Source organism: Balaenoptera acutorostrata, chromosome 2, assembly GCF_949987535.1.
Source record: "Balaenoptera acutorostrata chromosome 2, mBalAcu1.1, whole genome shotgun sequence".
NCBI classification, from domain to species: Eukaryota; Metazoa; Chordata; class Mammalia; order Artiodactyla; family Balaenopteridae; genus Balaenoptera; species Balaenoptera acutorostrata.
In genome coordinates, this window is record NC_080065.1 from 62,856,557 (window position 1) to 62,876,169 (window position 19,613).

At 40.2% G+C, this 19,613-nt stretch overlaps 2 protein-coding genes across 2 annotated transcripts in view; both read left to right on the top strand.

The window, feature by feature from the left end:
• POLK (DNA polymerase kappa) overlaps positions 1–1,762 on the top strand; it is a 78,182-nt gene extending 76,420 nt beyond the window's left edge. The window contains exon 15 of the mRNA XM_007175904.3: positions 137–1,762. Coding sequence (XP_007175966.1) covers positions 137–221 — 85 coding nt within the window. The 3' untranslated portion in view covers positions 222–1,762. The remainder of the gene's footprint in view (positions 1–136) is intronic.
• Positions 1,763–7,436: 5,674 nt separating this feature from the next.
• ANKDD1B (ankyrin repeat and death domain containing 1B) overlaps positions 7,437–19,613 on the top strand; it is a 56,837-nt gene continuing 44,660 nt past the window's right edge. Inside the window, 4 exon segments of the mRNA XM_057540352.1 lie at positions 7,437–7,556; positions 7,640–7,895; positions 15,228–15,331; positions 18,183–18,280. Coding sequence (XP_057396335.1) covers positions 7,437–7,556; positions 7,640–7,895; positions 15,228–15,331; positions 18,183–18,280 — 578 coding nt within the window.

Consider the following 19,613-nt stretch of genomic DNA (forward strand, 5'->3'; position numbering starts at 1 on the left):
AAGTAAAAGTTTTAAAATCAATTATTTGCATAAACAATTTTTTAAATCTCTTCATACATTTTATTATTTTATATTTTTTTGTTTTTTGTTTTGTAGTTCTTCATGCATTTTAATTGCATGTTCTTTCTTATTCCAGGCCAGGACTGATGACAAAGTACTCGGCATCAAAGAAAACAAAACTAAACAGTCCCAGACACACCCTTGATATATTTTTTAAATGAACGTTGAACATTTTATCATTAATTTTTGATTGAAACTTGTTATTTTATAATCAATGAATGTATTCTTCCTCATTCCAGGCTTACAGATTCATTGAGTGAAAGGCAAGTGCAATAAGCCCTCCCCAAATGACATTTCCTTTATATGAATTTGGAATATATACTAATTTACTTCTGTATATTTTTTTGATAACAATGAGAATTTCACTTCCATTATACTTCAGTTGGAAATCAGTCCTGTTAGAGATAATTTTAAAATGAGAAGTTAGGAATGGGATCAGGAAGTGATTTCTTTCTTTATTATGTTTTATAGTGAATATAAAAACTTACATTTATAAGGGCTCTCAGAAGTTCAGATTAACCTATTTTAGCATAAGAATTTTTCAGCACTTAACCACTTTGTTGGCACTGGACTGCTATGTTTGATCTTAGTATCTTCTATAACTTTGTATAATTATATTTTAGCTCCTAGTATCTTCAGATACCTCATGAACATTCATAATTAATACTTATCTTAAGTTCTATGAAGAGTATTAGCTTAGCAGAACTAGCATGAGTGGTTTTGTTACCTTCAGGAAAATAATGTCACAGTATTATTTGCTGTGTTAAAAGAATTTTTGTTTAAAATATGATTATTCATTTGATTTTTTTTAATTTAAAATTTCTTTATCTAATGAATAAGCACTTGGTTCACTTTAAAAAAATATTTAGTCTAAGATTCAAGGTAATTATTTTCTTATCTAGGACTTTTAAATAGCAATATTTCATTTCTTGGCAGTTATATTTGTACTTTACACAAATCTGTAAAAAAGGATAAATTTTACACTCACCTCATTTTTATTATGACCTTCTAGAGAAGAATGTGCAATTCAAAAGATTAATGTGTGTTAAAACACCTCATTTATCTTAGTTATATTTCTATCATGTTTTCAGTAATATTCACGGAAGAAGACAGCTTAACAGTAGTTAGCTCAAGTAGTTGCTCCAAATATTTTTGTGCTATCAATAGAGGAGTTTTTATCAAAAAAACAATTACTTAATTGAAACATGAAGATGGAACCCATTTTCTATTACTGCTTTAAGGAACTGAATCTTTTGTTCTCATATTTTTGTTTCTTTTCATATTTTATAGCTCATTACCTAAATGTATAAAGACAATGTTTTAGGAATAGTGTAAATTAGGATCTCGCACAACCTTTGGCCAAAGTGGTAATTTGACTTTAAATTACTAGATGGTTTAAAGTTAGGCTTAATGTTTATTAACATACCAGTTTCATGCCTAATATTATTATACGCTATGGTGAATACCTGATTGTAGAGCTATGCTTCTTGATCGTGTGATTTACTTACATTAATTCGCTACAAAATTAAGTTCAATGAAGCACTGATTTAATGTATTGAAAGTAGATAGCACCATATTTTTTCTTTTCTATTCTATCTTGTTTCAAGTTCATTTTTATTGTGTTTTCAACATTAGAGTGAATACTAAATTATTTTCACTTAGATGATTCATTTAATTGAATGTTATCATTTAGTAATATTTAATAAAAATTTAAAATGAAATTTTAAATGTTTAATCTTTAGCCAGTAGAAATGGTTTCCTTACTTTTCCACTCTTTTCCAACCTCTGTTGCTTTCACTCTTATTTTCTTTGCCCAGAATTTTCTCCACACCCTTTTCTGTTTTATCTAATAATCCAACTCATTTTCTTTTTATTATAATTTTGTTTGGGGGCATTAAAAGAAAATACAACAAAACCACAAAGAATAAGCACCTATAATCTTACCTATTTAGAGGGTCAGAATATAGGGAACCACCTGGGAGAACATATTTGCAACACATATAATTGGCAAAACACTAGTATCCAGTATACATATAATCCAGAATATGTAAATGATTCCTATGAATCATTAAGAAAAAGACAGACAGCCAATAGAAATTTGGACAAGTCTTTAGATGGCACTTTACATAGAAAGAAATCCAAATGGCCAAGAAACATGAAAACATCCTCAGCCATTTTAGTAATAGGGAAATGAAAAAAAAAAAACCACAAAGGGGTATTGTAATACCTTTCCCAGATTCACAAAAATGAAAGGATCCAATGATACTGTTTTGGTGATGATATGGAGCAATATGAACTCTTTTACTCTGAAAACAACCTCTTTGGAAAATGGTTTGTCCTTCTTTAGTAACTCTGAAGATGTGCACACTCAACACCCCAGCAACTGCACTCCTAAATATATGCCTTTGCTGGTTATCTTCCTTTTGCCCTCCTGATTTTACTCTGTGCCCTCCACCCTGCTTTAAGTTCAGTGAGGCATCATGGCAGCGGGGAGCCACTGCAGAAGGTTTCAGGGAGGAAAGAAGAAGAAGTTGTTTATTTATTCCCTCATATACGTTTTTGAAGAATCATGTCAAGCTGGTTAAGTCCCTTGACGAAAGGTCACAACTTCTTCATATGTCATTTTCTGCTCTCTCTCCAGGTTCTGATAATCCTTTCCTTGCCCTCACCCCTTCATCCTAGGGGTGGCAACAGAGCCTTGCCCTTTTTAGCCCTGAGGTGCTGCCCTATCTTTTGTGGTTTCCCCACACCCTGCCCACACCTTTGTAAATGGTCCCTTTCTTAAAAGTCATCTCAAAATACAATTTTTTTTCCTGCCAGAGCCATAACTGATAAAATGTCTTGGGAAAACTATTGAACATGTTTTCTTAGGAAGCATGTGCAAGAATGCACATAGCAACACTGTAATAGCCAAAAAATGGAAATAAACCAAATATTCAGCACTGGTAGAATGGTTAGATTCTACCATTGTATATTCATGTGGATTCAAACAATAGAATTCTATACAGTGGTGAAAATGAAGGAAATAGCTAATCAGAAGGTGGATGAATATCACAGACATAATGTGGAGCAAAAGAAGCAAATCATAGAAGGATGCCATCAGCATGATTCCATTTATATAGTTCGAAACAGTGTATATTGCTTTAAGGATGTATTCATATGAGATCAAATTATTAAGAGAAGCAAGTATATTATTGTCCCCAAAGTTAGAATAATGACTTCCTCTGTGGGGAGAAAAGGGAATGTGATGGAGAAATGGCACATGGAGCTGCTGGGATGCTGACAGTCTTCTATTGTCTTGGGTGGTGACCGCATGGGTGTTTATTTTAAAAATATTATTTAAACTGTATGTGTGTATTTTATAGATTCTTGTTCATATGTGACCTATATCACGACAAAAAGTGAAACAAAAAAAACGGCAGGAACCGCGTTCCTTAGTAAGGTGATGTTCTCCTTCCTCTCTGCAGGCTACTAGCTTCAACAGAAAAAGTACATTTCTCTCTGCTAGGACTTTGCTGAGCACAGCAAGAAAGAGTCATCCCATGACAACATTTTGAGTTTTTCTCCTAATGTTTCCCCTAATGCTACAGCCTCAATCAGCATTTGGTCTGCTCTCCAAAGTCAAATTGCCAAAGTTGACAATTTGACCAAATATTTTATCATCTCCAAACAAGTCACCAGCTTCCCAGCCTGTGATATATATCGCCACTCCTCAAAGCCCCTCCCTCAAACACTAAGCCAATTCTGTATATTAGATTTTGTTATTTTCAGCACCCTGCTTTCTGTATCACTTCAGAATTTTACTTCAGCTGTGAATTACAGAGACCCAATCAGTGTCTTAAAAAAAAAAAAAAATCAGTTCTAGTGTTCCCATGAAACACAAATTTCATTGGTTAACTTTGGCTCGATAGTTCAAAGATGGGTTCACAGTCTGATTTTCTTGGCCTCACATGGCCAACTTCTGGCCGCAAGATGGATGGACTTTTCTATATCCAGCCTTACACATGAGTTCCAGGTAGGAAGATGAGGAAGTAAAAAGGACAAAAGGGCAACTCTGTCCCACTTTAAGGAGCTTGGAAGCCCCACATACCAATTTCCACTTCCATCTCATTGACTAAACAGTGTCATGTGGCTTCCCCATATTAAAGGGAACCTGGAAATGTAGTTTTTAGCTGGGTACGTTGCTACACCCAAACAAAGTCAAGTTCTGTTAGTAAATTGTGCCTCACCTATTAAAAAAAAAAACTATATAACTTTATTATCAGATGATGTGTTTGTCTACATTTTTAAAAATCTACATTTAGGACTTCCCTGGTGGTTCAGTGGTTAAGAGTCCATGTTCCCACTGCAGGGGGCACGGGTTCAACCCCTGGTCAGGGAAGATCCCACATGCTGTGCAGTGCAGCCAAAAAAAAAAAAAAAAATCTACATTTAATAAAAAAGTTCAACAAGGTTATGGCTACAAGATCAATGTACAAAATCAGTAGCATTCCTGTACAACAGTAATAACCAATTAGAAAATATAAAAATAATCTCTTTCATGACAACAATCTATAAGGGACCTAAAGGGGCAGTGGGTTGGGGGGTGGGTATCTATCAAAATAGGTGCAAGTACTTAGGAACTACAAAATACTATTGAAAGACAAGCAGTCTGAGTAAATAAAAAGAATAATCCTATTTATGAATAGGAAGAATAACTAAAAGATAACTGTTCTCCCCTAATTATTCTATAAGTTCAATAAAATTCAAAACAGAACTTCTCATGGTTTTTCTTGGAAGTTGTTAAGTAGATCGTAAATTTTATATGGAAGAGCAAAGGCCCAAGAATAATAAGATAGAAGGACAGGTCCTATTACATAGCAAGATTCATTATAAAGCTGTAGTAATTAATACCATACAGTAATAGAGTAGTATTGGCCTGGGTATGGACATTTTACACAACTCAGTACAAAAAGTATTTACTATTTAATAAATAGTGCCTAAACTCTGACTTTCCAACTGATTTCTCAGCTTCTCCTGCTCTAAACCATTTTGTGCATTTTTTGCACATTAGCCATAATGTTTTCATAACGTCACTCGTATTAGAAACAAAACAAAAAAAGATTTCAAAGCTCTCAACTCTGTCCAGGATCAGTGGGAGCTGAGAAGGGGACTGATTTTCAGCGTATGATGATTTCTATGGTGCAAATACCATGACAGATTTCAAGCTATTGACACGATGTCAACCAGTTCACAAAGTTCCTGAAAATTTAACAATTGGCTCTTGGGTGCCAGCACAAGCGAGTTCCCGAAAATCACTGTTCATGGTGCACACCAAATACTGGCTTGGCATTCAAGCCCGGTCAAGTCACACTGCATAGCTTGCAGTTTCCTCAATTAACCAAGCTATTTCTCCCTTCTGGTGTGCTCAGTTGCTCCCTTTGCCCAGAATGTGCTTCCTGAATGCCCCTTTGCCCTCTCCATACAGTTACCATACACAACTGTTCATCTTTCAACTCGTCCCAAGGACCACCTTCAAGAAAGGGTCTCTGTCCCCTAGGAAAACTGATGAGTCACTCCTTTGTGCTCCTGTTTCTCTATGAAGACACTGAAACATTCTTTGTTGTGGCTTTGCTGTGGCTTTGCTGCGGTCTCTCCCTTCTAGGTTGTAGGCTGCTAGAGATGCTGGACTGTCTTCCACTGACCTCTGAATTATAAGTGTGAAGTGTAAAGCCTGGCACTCAGTAGGTGTTAACTATCATTTGTTGACCCATAAATGAATAAATAATGTTAGCCCAAAGACTGGTGTCTATTACTGTCATACTAATTTTCTCTGTGAAGACAGGGTGGCCGACATAGATGGCTACACTCAGGCTGGGCCCTAAGGATGGGCATTCCGGAAAGAGAGAATTGTACTTCTTTCCCTTTAATGGATAATTGCTTGCTTTATAAATGTTTTATTACTATGTTCTTTTGGGGTAGCTTGGAAATATTTGGAAAAAGGCTCAAAATATGACTATTAACCTAGGGCTAAAAAAAAATGCTTTTTGAGGAAATATTCCATTTTGAAAATCACACCTGGTGCCTGCTGTCTGCTTTTTTTTTTTTTTTTTCATAAGTAATGTCCCCTTTTTTTTTTTGGCCATGCCTTGTGGTACGTGGCATCTTAGTTCCCCAACCAGGGATTGAACCTGTGCCCCCTGCAGTGGAAGGGTGGAGTCTTAACCACTGGACCACCAGGGAAGTCCCAGTAATGTCCCATTTTGAAAAGCAGTAATATATTTGAGCATACCTGGTGCTGGTAGGGCTCTAGTGAACATCACAGAGAGGTGGTGTTTATACCCCTGAAGCAAAAGCTGTTCTTTTGTTGAATCATTAAGGGATAATCACTTTTGCTTTGTAATACATAATTGGATTAACAGTTGTTCAAGAAAAACTCAAATGATATTATGGTGAGTATTGAAAACATGATTCCATTTATTAAATCGTTTATTGGACTGCTCCCCTTACAAGTGTGAGGTAATTTATTTTCTAATTATTGCTGTCTACAAAAGGCTCAGGGAGACAGAAGATAATTCAGAGGCAAATAGTTTTCACCCTTTCCTTGTAATCGCAGTCTCTTATGTTTGTTATGATTTCAAATTCATATATACCTATGTATACATATGCATAGATGTGCATACCATATATATGTGTGTGTATATACATACTAGACACATATACAACCTCAGCCGAACCCATATCTGTTACTGAATTCTGTCTACCCTTGTAGGGCCTGTTGAAAACATCCACTTCTTTCTATTCCTTTTGTCAAATCCTCAACAGTTGCCTAATCTCTGGCCTTCCAACCTATTTCTCAGCTTTCATCAGTTTCCTTCCCTTCTCTAAACCATTTTGTGCATTTTTATAGACAATTGTTTCCTAACATCACTCATATCCGTGTGTGTGTACCAAAAAGGTGGGTCAGTTCTGGGGTCAGACCTCATTCTGTTTTATGAGGGCTCAATTTTTTTTTCACTCCTAGAATATGCTCAACTTCTAATTTAACCTCTGAACCCATCCACAGGCATGAGATGCGCCGTGGTTTCTGTTTGTAATCCCGTCAAACACACTGTGATTACGTACTAGGGATTCAATGGAGATATCCTGGTTGTCCTTCAATATTCTACTTTTCTTCCATATTATTAGAATTTTAGCTAGGCACACGATTGCCCAGAATAGTTTACTATATTTCATCAATTCTTTATTTTATAAACCACTAAGAAAGAAATAAAACCCAAGATGGGGAGTCCAGTAGGTTACCACTGTATTAAAATGGGGTGCCAAGGTTTTCCATCTTCAGAGAGGCTATTGAGTCTTACTTTATTCTAGAGAAAATTCTGGAAGCCCGTTTAAAAATGATACAATCCTTGAGTTCCGATAGTGTTGGTTATCAAGCCAACCTCGACACTTCTCCCAACTGTACGAAGAACGGCCCAAGTGTGCGCCGGGAGTTTTCTCAGAACGTTTTGCCTCGCGTGAACCCAACCACATCACGCCACACCTGAAGGCGCCTCCCACCGGCCAGGGCTGGAGACCCGGGGCGAGCCGCCCGTAGAAGCGCCCGCAGCCGAGAGCGGCCCCGGGGGTGAGCGGCCTCGGGGGCCTTGGGGCCTCGGGGTCGGACAGGGAGCCGGGTCGGCGCGCCCCGGGGCGCAGGGCAGCGGCGAGGGGACTGCTGCTCGGCGCAGCTGCGGCCGCCAAGGGGTTGCGGGAGGACCTGAGGGGCGCGGCGGCCCGGCCCTGGAGAGGCCTGGCGCGGATCCCGAAGCAAGAGCGGCCGCGGCGCGAGGAGGCGGCGGCCGAGCACGAGTTCCGTGAGTCTGGGAACAAGGCCTGGAAACGCCGGCGCTGGCGGCGCCGCGCGGGCGCGGGGAGCTGGTTGAGCAGGTGCGAGTGCAGCGCTCGGGCCGCGGCGGGAAGGGACCCGAGCCCATCTGCATCCCTGTGCCCTCTGCGGGCTAGTTTTCAGCTTTGGGATCCACCCCCACCCAAGTTTTGGCTCACATTTCTCAGGACGTTTTATTTCAGGTTAACCCTGCACTGTGGGTGGAAGGAAAGTGTTACCCTTTCAAATTAAGGAAAAGGATTTTTCAAGAAATGATTAAGCCCTTTTACAAATAAGTAAAGAGTTTTATGTGCTGTTATCTCCTATAGCCTGACGCATTCACTGATTTATTGTGTGACTTTAAATAAGTCACTTAATCTTTCTGTACTTTAAGTTTTTAAAGTATGGAGGGGATCATCTATGCCTTGGGGATACATTTATAGCATAAACTCAGGGACGCTGTTTAAGGGTCTTCAAGGTTGAGAATGACGTCGAGTCACTTAACGAGCACACCCTTCAAGTTGGATAGGTGGGATGGCCTCATTTCCTGAAGACCAGCCTTGTGGGCAGAGCACCAGTTTCTTTTTTTTTTTTTTAAATAAATAAATTTATTTATTTATTTATTTTTGGCTGTGCTGGGTCTTCGTAGCTGCGTGTGGGCTTTTCTCCAGTTGCAGCATTGTGGTGAGCGGGCTTCTCATTGTGGTGGCTTCTCTTGTTGCGGAGCACGGGCTCTAGGCACGCAGGCTTCAGTCGTTGTGGCACGCGGGCTATAGACCGCAGGCTCAGTAGTTGTGGTGTACGGGCTTAGCTGCTCCGCAGCATGTGGGATCTTCCCGGACCAGGGCTCGAACCCTTGTCCCTTGCGTTGGCAAGCAGGTTCTTAACCACTGCACCACTAGGGAAGCCCAGTGTTGAATTTTTTTTTTTTTTAATTTTTATTTATTTATTTATTTATTTATTTATTTATTTATTTACTTTTGGCTGTGCTGGGTCTTCGGTTCGTGCGAGGGCTTTCTCCAGTTGCGGCAAGTGGGGGCCACTCTTCATCGCGGTGCGGGGACCGCTCTTCATCGCGGTGCGCGGGCCTTTCACTATCGCGGCCCCTCCCGTTGCGGGGCACAGGCTCCAGACGCGCAGGCTCAGCAGCTGTGGCTCACGGGCCCAGCCGCTCCGCGGCACGTGGGATCCTCCCAGACCAGGGCTCGAACCCGTGTCTCCTGCATTAGCAGGCAGATTCTCAACCACTGCGCCACCAGGGAAGCCCTGAATTTTTTAAAATGCTTTTTCTGCATCAATTTAAATGATCATGTAGTTTTTCTTTTTTAGACTAATAATATAGTAGATTACATTGATTGATTTTCAAATATGGAACCAGTTTTGCATTGTCAGGATAAACCCCACATGGTTATGGTGTATTATACTTTTTATATATGACTGGATTTGATTTTAATGTTTGAGGAGCTTTGAATCTATGTTGTTGAGGGATATTTGTTTATAGTTTTCTATTCTTGTAGTGTCTTTGGTTTTAGACTCAAGGAAATGCTGATCTCATAAGATGTGTTGGGAAGTGTTTCCTCCTCTTCTGTTTTCTGGAAGAGATGGTATAGACTTGATGTTATCCTTTAAATATTTGGTAGAATTCACCAGTGAAACTGTCTGGGTATGGGGATTTCTTTTTTGGAATTTTTAAAACTACAAAGGCCATTTCTTTAATAGTTATAGGATTATTCCAGTTATGTATATAATCTTGAGCGAATTTTGGTAGTTTGTGGTTTTTGAGGAATTGTTTCATTTCATCTAAGTTGTTGAATTTATATGCATGGAGTTGTTCATAGTATTCTCTTTTTCATCTTTTAATGTCCGTGGAGACTGTAGTGCTCTGCTGTCTTTCATTCCTTACATTGGTAATTTGTGTCTTCCCTCTTATTTCTTAGTCTTGCTAGAGGTTTATTGATTTTATTGACATCTTCTTTCATTCCTTACATTGGTAATTTGTGTCTTCCCTCTTTTTTCTTAGTCTTGCTAGAGGTTTATTGATTTTATTGATGTCTTCAAAGAACCAGCTTTTGTTTTTATTGCTTTTTCTCTATTGTTTTTCTGTTTTCAGTTTCACTGATTACTGCTTTTACCTTTGTTGTTTTTCTTCTGTCTGCTTGATTTAGGTTTATTTTGCTCTTCATTTTTTACTTTCTCAAGGTAGGAGCTTAGATTATTGACTTGAAGCCTTTCTTCTTTTCTGATAATTTAATCCTACAAGCTTTAGCTGCATCCCACACATTTTGATATATTTTATTTTTATTTTCATTCAGTTCAAAATAGTTTCTAATTTCTCTTGAGATTTCCTCTTTGATCCATGGTCCAGATTTTTTTTTTTTTTCCCCCCAAAATTGGAAGTTCTCATAGTACTGAGCCTACATTCCCTCCTGGCACTATTCTTCTGGAAATGATTGTGGTTACCAAACCCTTCCATCCAACCATTGAACAAATATTTATTGAGCACCTACTAGCACTAGGCACTGGGATTACTTCAGCTTCCCCATGGATGTGTATTCAGGTGAAGGAAGCAGACAGTGAACATGTATATATGTATTATAATGTCAAATAATATCAAATGATAAGAAGAAAGAATGGAGTAGGGCATAGGGGTAGAGAATGACAAGGGGAAGAGTATTGGGTGGTCAGGCATTGTTTTTCAGAGGTGGTACCATTTGAGGTACCGCCTGAATGAAATGAAAGAGGAAGTCTGGACTTGTTTTTCTAGCTCAGCATGGCCCCCTCCTGTTCTGACCCTCTTTCCTCAAACTTGCTCTGCTACTGAAGGCATGGAGTGTTGGACCCCTAAAAGTTTAAGTGAATGATACAGCTCTATGTAACCTGTTGTTCTTGACTGAACATTTAACCTTTACTTGATTTTATCCATTACATTTTTAATGCATATATAGTAAAGTACTCCTCTAAATATTATTTCGTTAATTGATATGTTTATGATTTTGTCTGGGCCATTTTCTCGACTCTGTCACTTATTACCCAGAAGGTAGACAGTGGTGTGTTGGTAAGGGTCTAACTACCAACTCTCTGGGAGAAAAAGTTCTGATTTGTATTGTTTTCCAATTTCCTTTGTGTAATGCTTCCACTGTGACTGATTTCAAGCTACAATGTGATGTCACTGAACACAGAGTTGAGAGGTGTTACACACAGTCAGTTCTTATTAGCCTGTACAAGCTAACTCCTTCACACCACTGAAGGAAGGTTTTATAATCTCTGTTTTACAGGTTGAGATATTAAAATTCAGAATTGTTACAGGGTTATACAATTAGTAAGCTGCGGGCCAGTCAGTGAACATTTTAAGCCCCTAGATATTCTGATGTAATTGGCTTGGACCAGGAGTTTTTTATGGTGCTTTTTAATTGTCTTAGAAACTTCCTTAAAATTAAATTTTTAAAAATATTTATTTATTTATTTATTTTTGGCTGCATCGGGTCTTAGTTGTGGCGTACAGGCTTCTCTCTAGTTGTGGCATGCGGGCATCTCTCTAGTTATGGCACGCAAACTCCAGAGTACGTGGGCTCGGTAGTTGCGGCGCAGCATGTGGGATCTTAGGTCCCCAACCAGGGATTGAACCCGCATCCCCTGCATTGGAAGGCGGATTCTTAACCACTGGACCACCAAGGAAGTCCCTTAATTTTCCTTATAGATATAGTAGAAAAGGGGCAAGATATTCAACTTCAGGGACAGACTAGAATCCATGTGTCATATTTCCGGGCACAGTAAGGTCTTGACTTGCTATTTCAGGGACATACCAAAGAGGGATAAGGACCTGGAAATAGAACCCCCCTCCCATTGGATTAATACACGGGGGCAAGGAGCTGTGGCCAGACTGTGTACGAACCAGGAGAAGGAGCTGAGAGGAGTCTGGCCTAACCAGCGGAATGTGTTAGCTAAAGCATGTGGCCAGTGGGCAGTTCGGACCTCTACTTCAGCAGTTAACTCTCATACTGACACCCTGGACACATGCAGTGACTGGAAGCTTGGGCTTTGAATTCAGGCTGCCTAGGACAATTCTATCATTTATTATCTTTAAGGCATGAGCAAGTGGTTTAACTTTTCTAAGCCTCAGTTTCCTCATCTGTAAGATGGGGGTAATAATGTCTACTCCATCTGGTTGTTAGTTTTATAAAAACCCTAGGGTGCTCCAACATTTGGAGATCAAGCAGAGGAGGAAGAACCAGTGAAAGAGACTGGAAAGCAACAAGTGGTCTAACAGAAGCCTGGAGGAAAACGTGTTATAAGGAGAGTGTGGTCTTCTGTGTCAAATCTGCCAAGAGTTCAGTGCACATGACAGAGAAGTGATGACTGGATTTTAGCAAGATGGAGTGACCCTGATAAGAGCAGTTTTGGTGGAGCAATAGGCATGATGTCTGATTAGCATAGGTTGAGATGAGATGGTGAGATGAGTACATGGAGAAATCATTATAGAACATCATTATAGAACACTTCTAAGAAGTTTGAGGGTAATGGGAGATTGAGAAGTGGAATGGCAGTTGGAAAGGAATGTGAAGTTAAGGGATTTTTTTTTTTTTTTTACACTAGAGGTATTATAGCATCTCTGTATATGTTGAAGGTAACAGTCCACTGGAGAGACATTAAATGCTGCAGAGGAGAAAGAGGATAATTTCCAGGAGATAGATGAAATAATTGAAAAGATGAGAAGGGATGGGATCTAGATCCCAAGTGGAGAGGTTGGCCTTGGGTAGGCACAGGGATGCTTCACTGATTGTAACAGTAATAAAAACAGAGAGTGTGGGTATAAATGTAGGTAGGTAGATTGATTGACTTTTAGCTGTCCAGGTATAGAAATGGAGCAGATAGCAGTTGGGTTTAATCTCAGAATTTGGATTCTGCCAACTAGTCGGATGAAGGAAGCGAGTGGTGAGGGAGGTAAATGTGTTTGCACGGAAGTGGTTCAAAGATGGACCATAGGATCTAAACTGGGTGAGGAGGGAAGTAAGGGCCTAAGGGATGGATAATATAAAAAGATGGTGAGAAGAGTGGAATGGAGGACTTGATCAGGTCACAAAATTTCTGGACTGGGAAAACTAGAGCAGGTGAGCTGAATGGATGAGGCCGTGGTCAGAGAATGGGATTCTTGAAGATGTCAGAGGTAGTGTGGTTATTGTTGCAGGAAAGAGAGTAGGGCGCGGGAGGATGTTCACATCCCAGGTCACGTCTGAGTCCCTGGGGCGGCTGCCAGGTGTGGGTTCTTGGCTTTGCGCAGGAAAGAATTCAAGAGCGAGCCATAGTAAAGTGGAAGAAGGTTTATTCAGGGAGATGCACACTCCATAGACAGAGTGTGGGGCATCTTGGAAGGCAAGAGGCACCAGGGTATGGGCTTGTCCGTTTTTATAGGGATGGGTAATTTCATAGGCTAATGAGTGGGAGGAGTATTCCAGCTATTTTGGGGAAGGGGTGGGGATCTCCAGGAATTGGGCCACCACCCACTTTTTGACCTTTATGGTCGGCCTTGGAACTGTCATGGCACCTGTGGGTGTGTCATTTAGCGGTGCTGATGTGTTACAATGAGCTGAGTGTATACTGAGGCTCAAGGTCTAGTGGAAGTCAACTCATCTGCCATCTTGGACCTATTTGGTTCTAATCAGTTTATGTCGTGTCCTCAGGCTATGTCATTCTTTTAGAGATTGTGCCCTGCCCCCTTCCTGTCTCATTATGATATAGTGATGATAGTCATGTCAAAGAGTATGACTCTGAAATTAGGTGGCTGAGGTCAGGTGGAGGAAAAGATTATTGGAGGTGAGGGGGTTAGGGAACTGAGAGACCAAGGTGATGGATTAATCATCTACCTGGATGTTGAAGTTACTTAGAGTGGTAGCAAGAGTAGCAGTATTGGATTGGCCAAAAAGTTTGTTCGGATTTTTCCATACGATGGCACAGAAAAATCCAAATGAACTTTTTGGCCAACCCAATAGGAAGAGCCAAGCGATAGAATGAATGTGTATGTCTCCCAGGAAGATACTCCCTGGTCTTTGACTGGACTTGGAAGCATGCTGAAAAGTCCTTGGCAGATGCTAGGGAAACTACTCAACAACACATCTATAGGGACTTCCCTGGTGGCACAGTGGTTAAGAATACGCCTGCCAATGCAGTGGACATGGGTTCGAGCCCTGGTCCAGGAAGATCCCACATGCCGCGGAGCAACTAAGCCCGTGCACTACAGCTACTGAGCCTATGCTCTAGAGCCAGCGAACCACACGTACTGAGCCCGCGTGCCACAACTACTGAAGCCTGCATGCCTAGAGCCCGTGCTCTGCAACAAGAGAAGCCACCGCAATGAGAAGCCTGCACACCGCAACGAAGAGTAGCCCCCGTTTGCCACAACTAGAGAAAAGCCTGCACGCAGCAATGAAAACCCAACGCAGCCAAAAATTAAATTAATTAATTAATTAATTAAAAAAAAAAAACATCTATACAACCTCTCTTAGGTCCTTTCTTTTTGGAGATGGTCTGTTGCTGATTTCAGATCATCCCAGTTCTGACTTTATTCCAGAATGTTGTGATTGTCCTCTGAGAGCTTTCCAGCTCCTTTACGTTACAAAATAACAACAACAAACCAACGACAAACAAACAACTCAGTAAATCCTGGAATCTTCTCTAGGCTATTTAATAAAACCTGCCATCTGAATATGTGTTTGTGTGTGACATATAATGTTCATAGTGTATCGTAATGTTAATGTTTATAGTTAAAAGTGTGAATCCACTTTTATCTCCTTTCATATAAATGAGAATAAAACAGGTTCATCCCTTTTAGCCTTCGTTCGAGTATATTTATATGATGTGCTGCATTTTAAGGTGCTGTTTCTGCAGGTCTGGCATCTGCACAGGGTTCTGCAGACAACAGTTTTATCTCTATAAGCTTGTGTGGAGCATTTGGGCTCCTCCCTGTGTAATCTTGTACAAACGTCTCATAAACAACACCCCCTGAGAAGTCAATGGCCACCCTCTGACCTCCTAGAGCTAGATACTGCATTGCTGACTTCAGGGTGGTCCTTTGGAATAATGTTTTGCTTGGGACCAGGAAGATTTTTAAGGCTGTGAAAACACTTGCAGCATGAGGAGAAAGTGGAATCTTGATAATACAGCTTTATGAAATATTGAAGCAGAGTTCCCATGTCCAGAATAGCAGAATGCGAAAGGCTCAAGACTGTTGTTGTTTCAAGTTTTTAGTTCCAAGGTTTGCCACACGAGGTTTGCTTTCTCTTCAGCCCTCTTAAATTCCCTGTCATGCTTGCTTGCTTGCTTTCAGTGCTGCCAAATGAGAGAAGCTTCCAGAATGCTGCTAAAAGCAATAATTTGGAGCTTATGGAGAAGCTGTTTGAAAAGAAGGTTAACATGAATGCTGTGAACAATATGAGTAGAAATCACAGATGTGACAAGTGACAGTGGTGTGGGTTTATGCAGTCCAACTGAAATGAAAATAAAAGTGATTCTGCTAAATGAGATGGGGGAGAGCTCCATTGCTGGCAATTCCATAATGTTTAAGCTAAAGGTGGAATCAAGCAGTGGAAGAGGCTCTGGGTGCTTTAACTGATCTAATCCAAGGGGAAGCGTCCAGGGTCTTTATGTGCAGCTGTGCTAAGTCTGTGTGTGGACAGTGAAGCCAACTGTCAAGGTTATGGGCCTGGACTTGGTCCTGGATCATAGCCTGTGGATCACTTTGGCCTCAAACATTCTGGAAAGGCAGAACATCTTTTGCTACACGGTTCATCATTGTTTTCTTGCCAGTGATGTCCTTTATGGTTGGGACCTTCCAAATTTAAAATCCAGTGGAGAGTATGGGTTTGCATTTTATTGCTTTTGAAATATAGTTCATCTGCATGTTGGGCAGTGAGGCCTCTTCTGAAACCTGGCTCTCACTTGTTCTTCAAGTGCCTGGGTTTAGGGGAAAGGTCCCACTGCCAGAAATATGGATTTCCTACTTCTTGCTTCTGTGGGGATTTCCTGACAGCCCCACCAGGCAGGGTTTATCAAAGTGAACAGACTGGGGGCTGTGTCAGTTATTTAGGACAATTTGTGGGGACGGTTCCAGGTGGGGATGGCAGAGGTGGATGTAATGCTAAATGAAGCATAAACTTTAAGACACCTGCTTGCACAGACTCCTTCCAAGGCACTGGGAGGACTCTAGCAGTGTGTTCCATTGTCATATGATTTTGTAAAATCTGAAAAAGTAAGAAATTTTAACTGTAATCTGTTAAGCTTTCTGACTATGGCTTTAAAGGGGGCTCCCAAAGAGTGTAAACTTGACGTTCCACAAAACCTGGATCTATCCCAGGCAATGAGGTCATAGAAACTGAGGTCATGCATCATGTGCAGTGGAAGGGTGTTTAGCAGTTGTGCATGTGTGTGTGTGAGGGGATCTGTGTTTATGTGTATGTGGGAGTTTATGTGTCTGTGTATATTGTGCGTGTGTACATGTGTATGTCTGATGTGTTACCTGTGTATACCATATTCATTGTCCACAGACATCCTAGAAAGAATAGAAAAATAACAAATTTTTACAGCATAACAATTTTAGGAACAAAAAAAAAAAAGGAAGGGAATCAAGGAAGGAAATGGCAAAAATAAAAGAAATAAGCAAGGATCTTTGAAGGTAATATCTAGATTAATTGTTGAATAAGTAAAGCAATAATCATTTGTCCAGACAGCAGGAAATAGATTCTCCAGTGTACTTTTATAACCATTTGAAAATTTTTTCCATATAACTTTCTGATATTTTAAACCATATTTTTATATTAAAGTACTTAGAGAGATAGTACACTTAAACTTACAGTCAGTGTAGCAAGTTATTGTAAACTCCTGATGAATTATATTATGCTTTCTAATGACATCTCTTTTAGTCCTGTTTACAGCAAATTGTTGACATGGTTACTAGTAGAGTTCCTTAAAATCTGTGATGACAGAAATGAAAAAACATGGAAGTGGTTTTATTGAATTATCTTGAATGGTATTTTGATTTGCATCCTTATTCACGAATAAAGTTAAAGGGGAGTTTATAAGCCCCAATTTTTTTTTAAACGTTTCTTTAATTAATTAATTAATTTATATTTATTTATTTATTTATGGCTGTGATGGGTCTTCGTTTCTGTGCGAGGGCTTTCTCCAGTTGCGGCGAGCGGGGGCCACTCTTCATCGCGGTGCGCGGGCCTCTCTCTGTTGCGGCCTCTCTTGTTGCGGAGCACAGGCTCCAAGATGCGCAGGCTCAGTAGTTGTGGCTCACGGGCTTAGTTGCTCCGTGGCATGTGGGATCTTCCCAGACCAGGGCTCGAACCCGTGTCCCCTTCATTGGCAGGCAGACTCCCAACCACTGCGCCACCAGGGAAGCCCCATAAGCCCAAATTTGACATACTAGGACATAGCTCTAGACTGCAGAAAATAGCAAGGATAATTCAAATTTAGTTTATCACCGATTTAGCTACCAAGGAAATCAGATTAAACAGTTCTCAATTTTTGCAATAAATTATTTATGAGAAACAAAGGATAGTAAATTCTTTGGAAGCAAGATCAGTATCTAGATGTGGGAAATATGACGTGTTTTAGTTACAAACAAAACATCCATTGTCTGAAGCACATCAGACTGTCTCTAGACATCCTGGGAGCACCAAGTTGGCTTTTCTTTGAAGCAAAAGGTATTTATAGCTTTCTTTCTCTCTGTGTGTCTTTTCTCACTCCCTCCTTCTTCCTTCCCTCCCCTCCCCTCCCTTCCCCTCCTACCTCCCTCTCCCTCTCTCTCTCTTCCTTCTTTCCTTCCTTCCTTCTCTTTCTTGATTTGTTTGCTTCAGTAAAATTTACAGTCCAAAAATTGCAGAGGAAAGAACCGTATATGGATTGAACTTCTAGGAAGATTTTTTGTTATGCATTATCAACATGTCCTACCATTATTAATGATTGCATACAGGAGAAATACAGCTTTTACTCTCTAGTTGAAATCCATTTTACTGTTACAATCAGTCATAGGTTACGCAGTGGATTTCAGCTTGAGGCATATCTTCCAGTTGATTGCTAAATTCTCTATTATCTAACAGTAGAGAAATGAAAGATTATGCTGGATACAGTTCTCACTACTTTCAAAGGCAAGACAAATAGTAGATAAATAATCAAAACACAAGCACCTGATAGAAAATTATGGCCGTTCAAGAACCAGGAATCTTAAGAAGGCTAAATAACAATCAGATGAGTGAAAACACAAATTGTGTTTCCTCAGATGAACCGCACAGCCCTGCCTTTTGCAGTGGGGACAGGTCATTTGTCTGCGGTGGATTTCTTGCTGAATCACAAGGCCGGGGGGGTGTTGCTGGTGAGGTAACCTTGTCTTCACTGGGGAGAATGGATCGGACCATAACCAACGTAAGGGGAAAATCTGGCCGCTTGGGTTATCTTTTCTCCACCTACACACAAAATATTTCCATTGGCAGTGTTCATTCTGGAAAGATCTCTTTAGAGAATACGCATAGTATGTGCTCTTTGTATTTGGTAGTCACCCATTGTTTACCCATTACCTATAGGATTTACGCTTTTACTTATTTTCCCATATTGACCTTATGGCCAGGAGCATGCATTTGTAAGAATAAAATGGTTGCCTAGAGTGTAACTGGGGGCGTAGAAGACAGAAGCTAACTGGACTCAGGGACATTAAATCTGGACTTTTCCCTGTGAACTCTGATAAATAAGACATATTAAACACATACTGTGTACCAGGCACCAGTCTCAGGACTTTGATATTTAGTGCCCCCAGCCTTGTGAGAAAAGTATTGCAATAATGTCCAATTTACAGATGAGGGGCCTGAGACAAAGAGAGGTTAAGTATCTTGCCCCCAAAATTACATCTAAGAAGGAGTGGAGGCAGGATTTGAACCTGGTTTATCTGATTCCAGAGAACATGGCCTTAGCCACATATTACCTTGATGATTTATCTGCCTAGATATCAAAATCCACCCTAAAGATTTTCCACGTACTTTTCCCAACTTCGTTTAATACTTTACCATGGAACAAGGAAACCAGTTAGGCTGGAGAGACCCAACATCATGTTTATCATCTCCAGTTGCAAAAGTAGGTGATAACCTTGGCTTTTAGTTAATCCAATGGACGACAGTTCTTGATTCTTAGTTAATCCAATGGGCCATGTTTTTTAAAGTTAAACTATTCAAAAAATTCTTAAAGAGCTATTCTATTTTTTCTCTGGACTGACTCTTTGGAGGGTAAGACTCAGCATTGCTTTACCTTCATGTCTCACAGGGCTAGGTTTAGTATGTGCTTAGTAAATCTTTGGAAGATGAATAAATGAAATCAGTTCAAACCAATTGGTCATCTTATTGGTTATCTTATTGGTTTTGTTGGCACTCATAGACATGGCCTAGACTTCATAATGATGAGAGTTTCTCTTTGTTTCACCAGAGGGACACAGCCCTCCCTGTCTAATTTATTGCTCTGGTATTGGTAGGCAAGTGGATTGATAAACAACAGAATCAGAATGAAGAAAAACCCCTTTTTAAAAATTGGCACTGCAGGGCTTCCCTGGTGGCTCAGTGGTTAAGAATCTGCCTGCCAATGCAAGGGACACAGGTTCGAGCCCTGGGCCGGGAAGATCCCACATGCCGTGGAGCAACTAAGCCGTGCACCACAACTACTGAGCCTG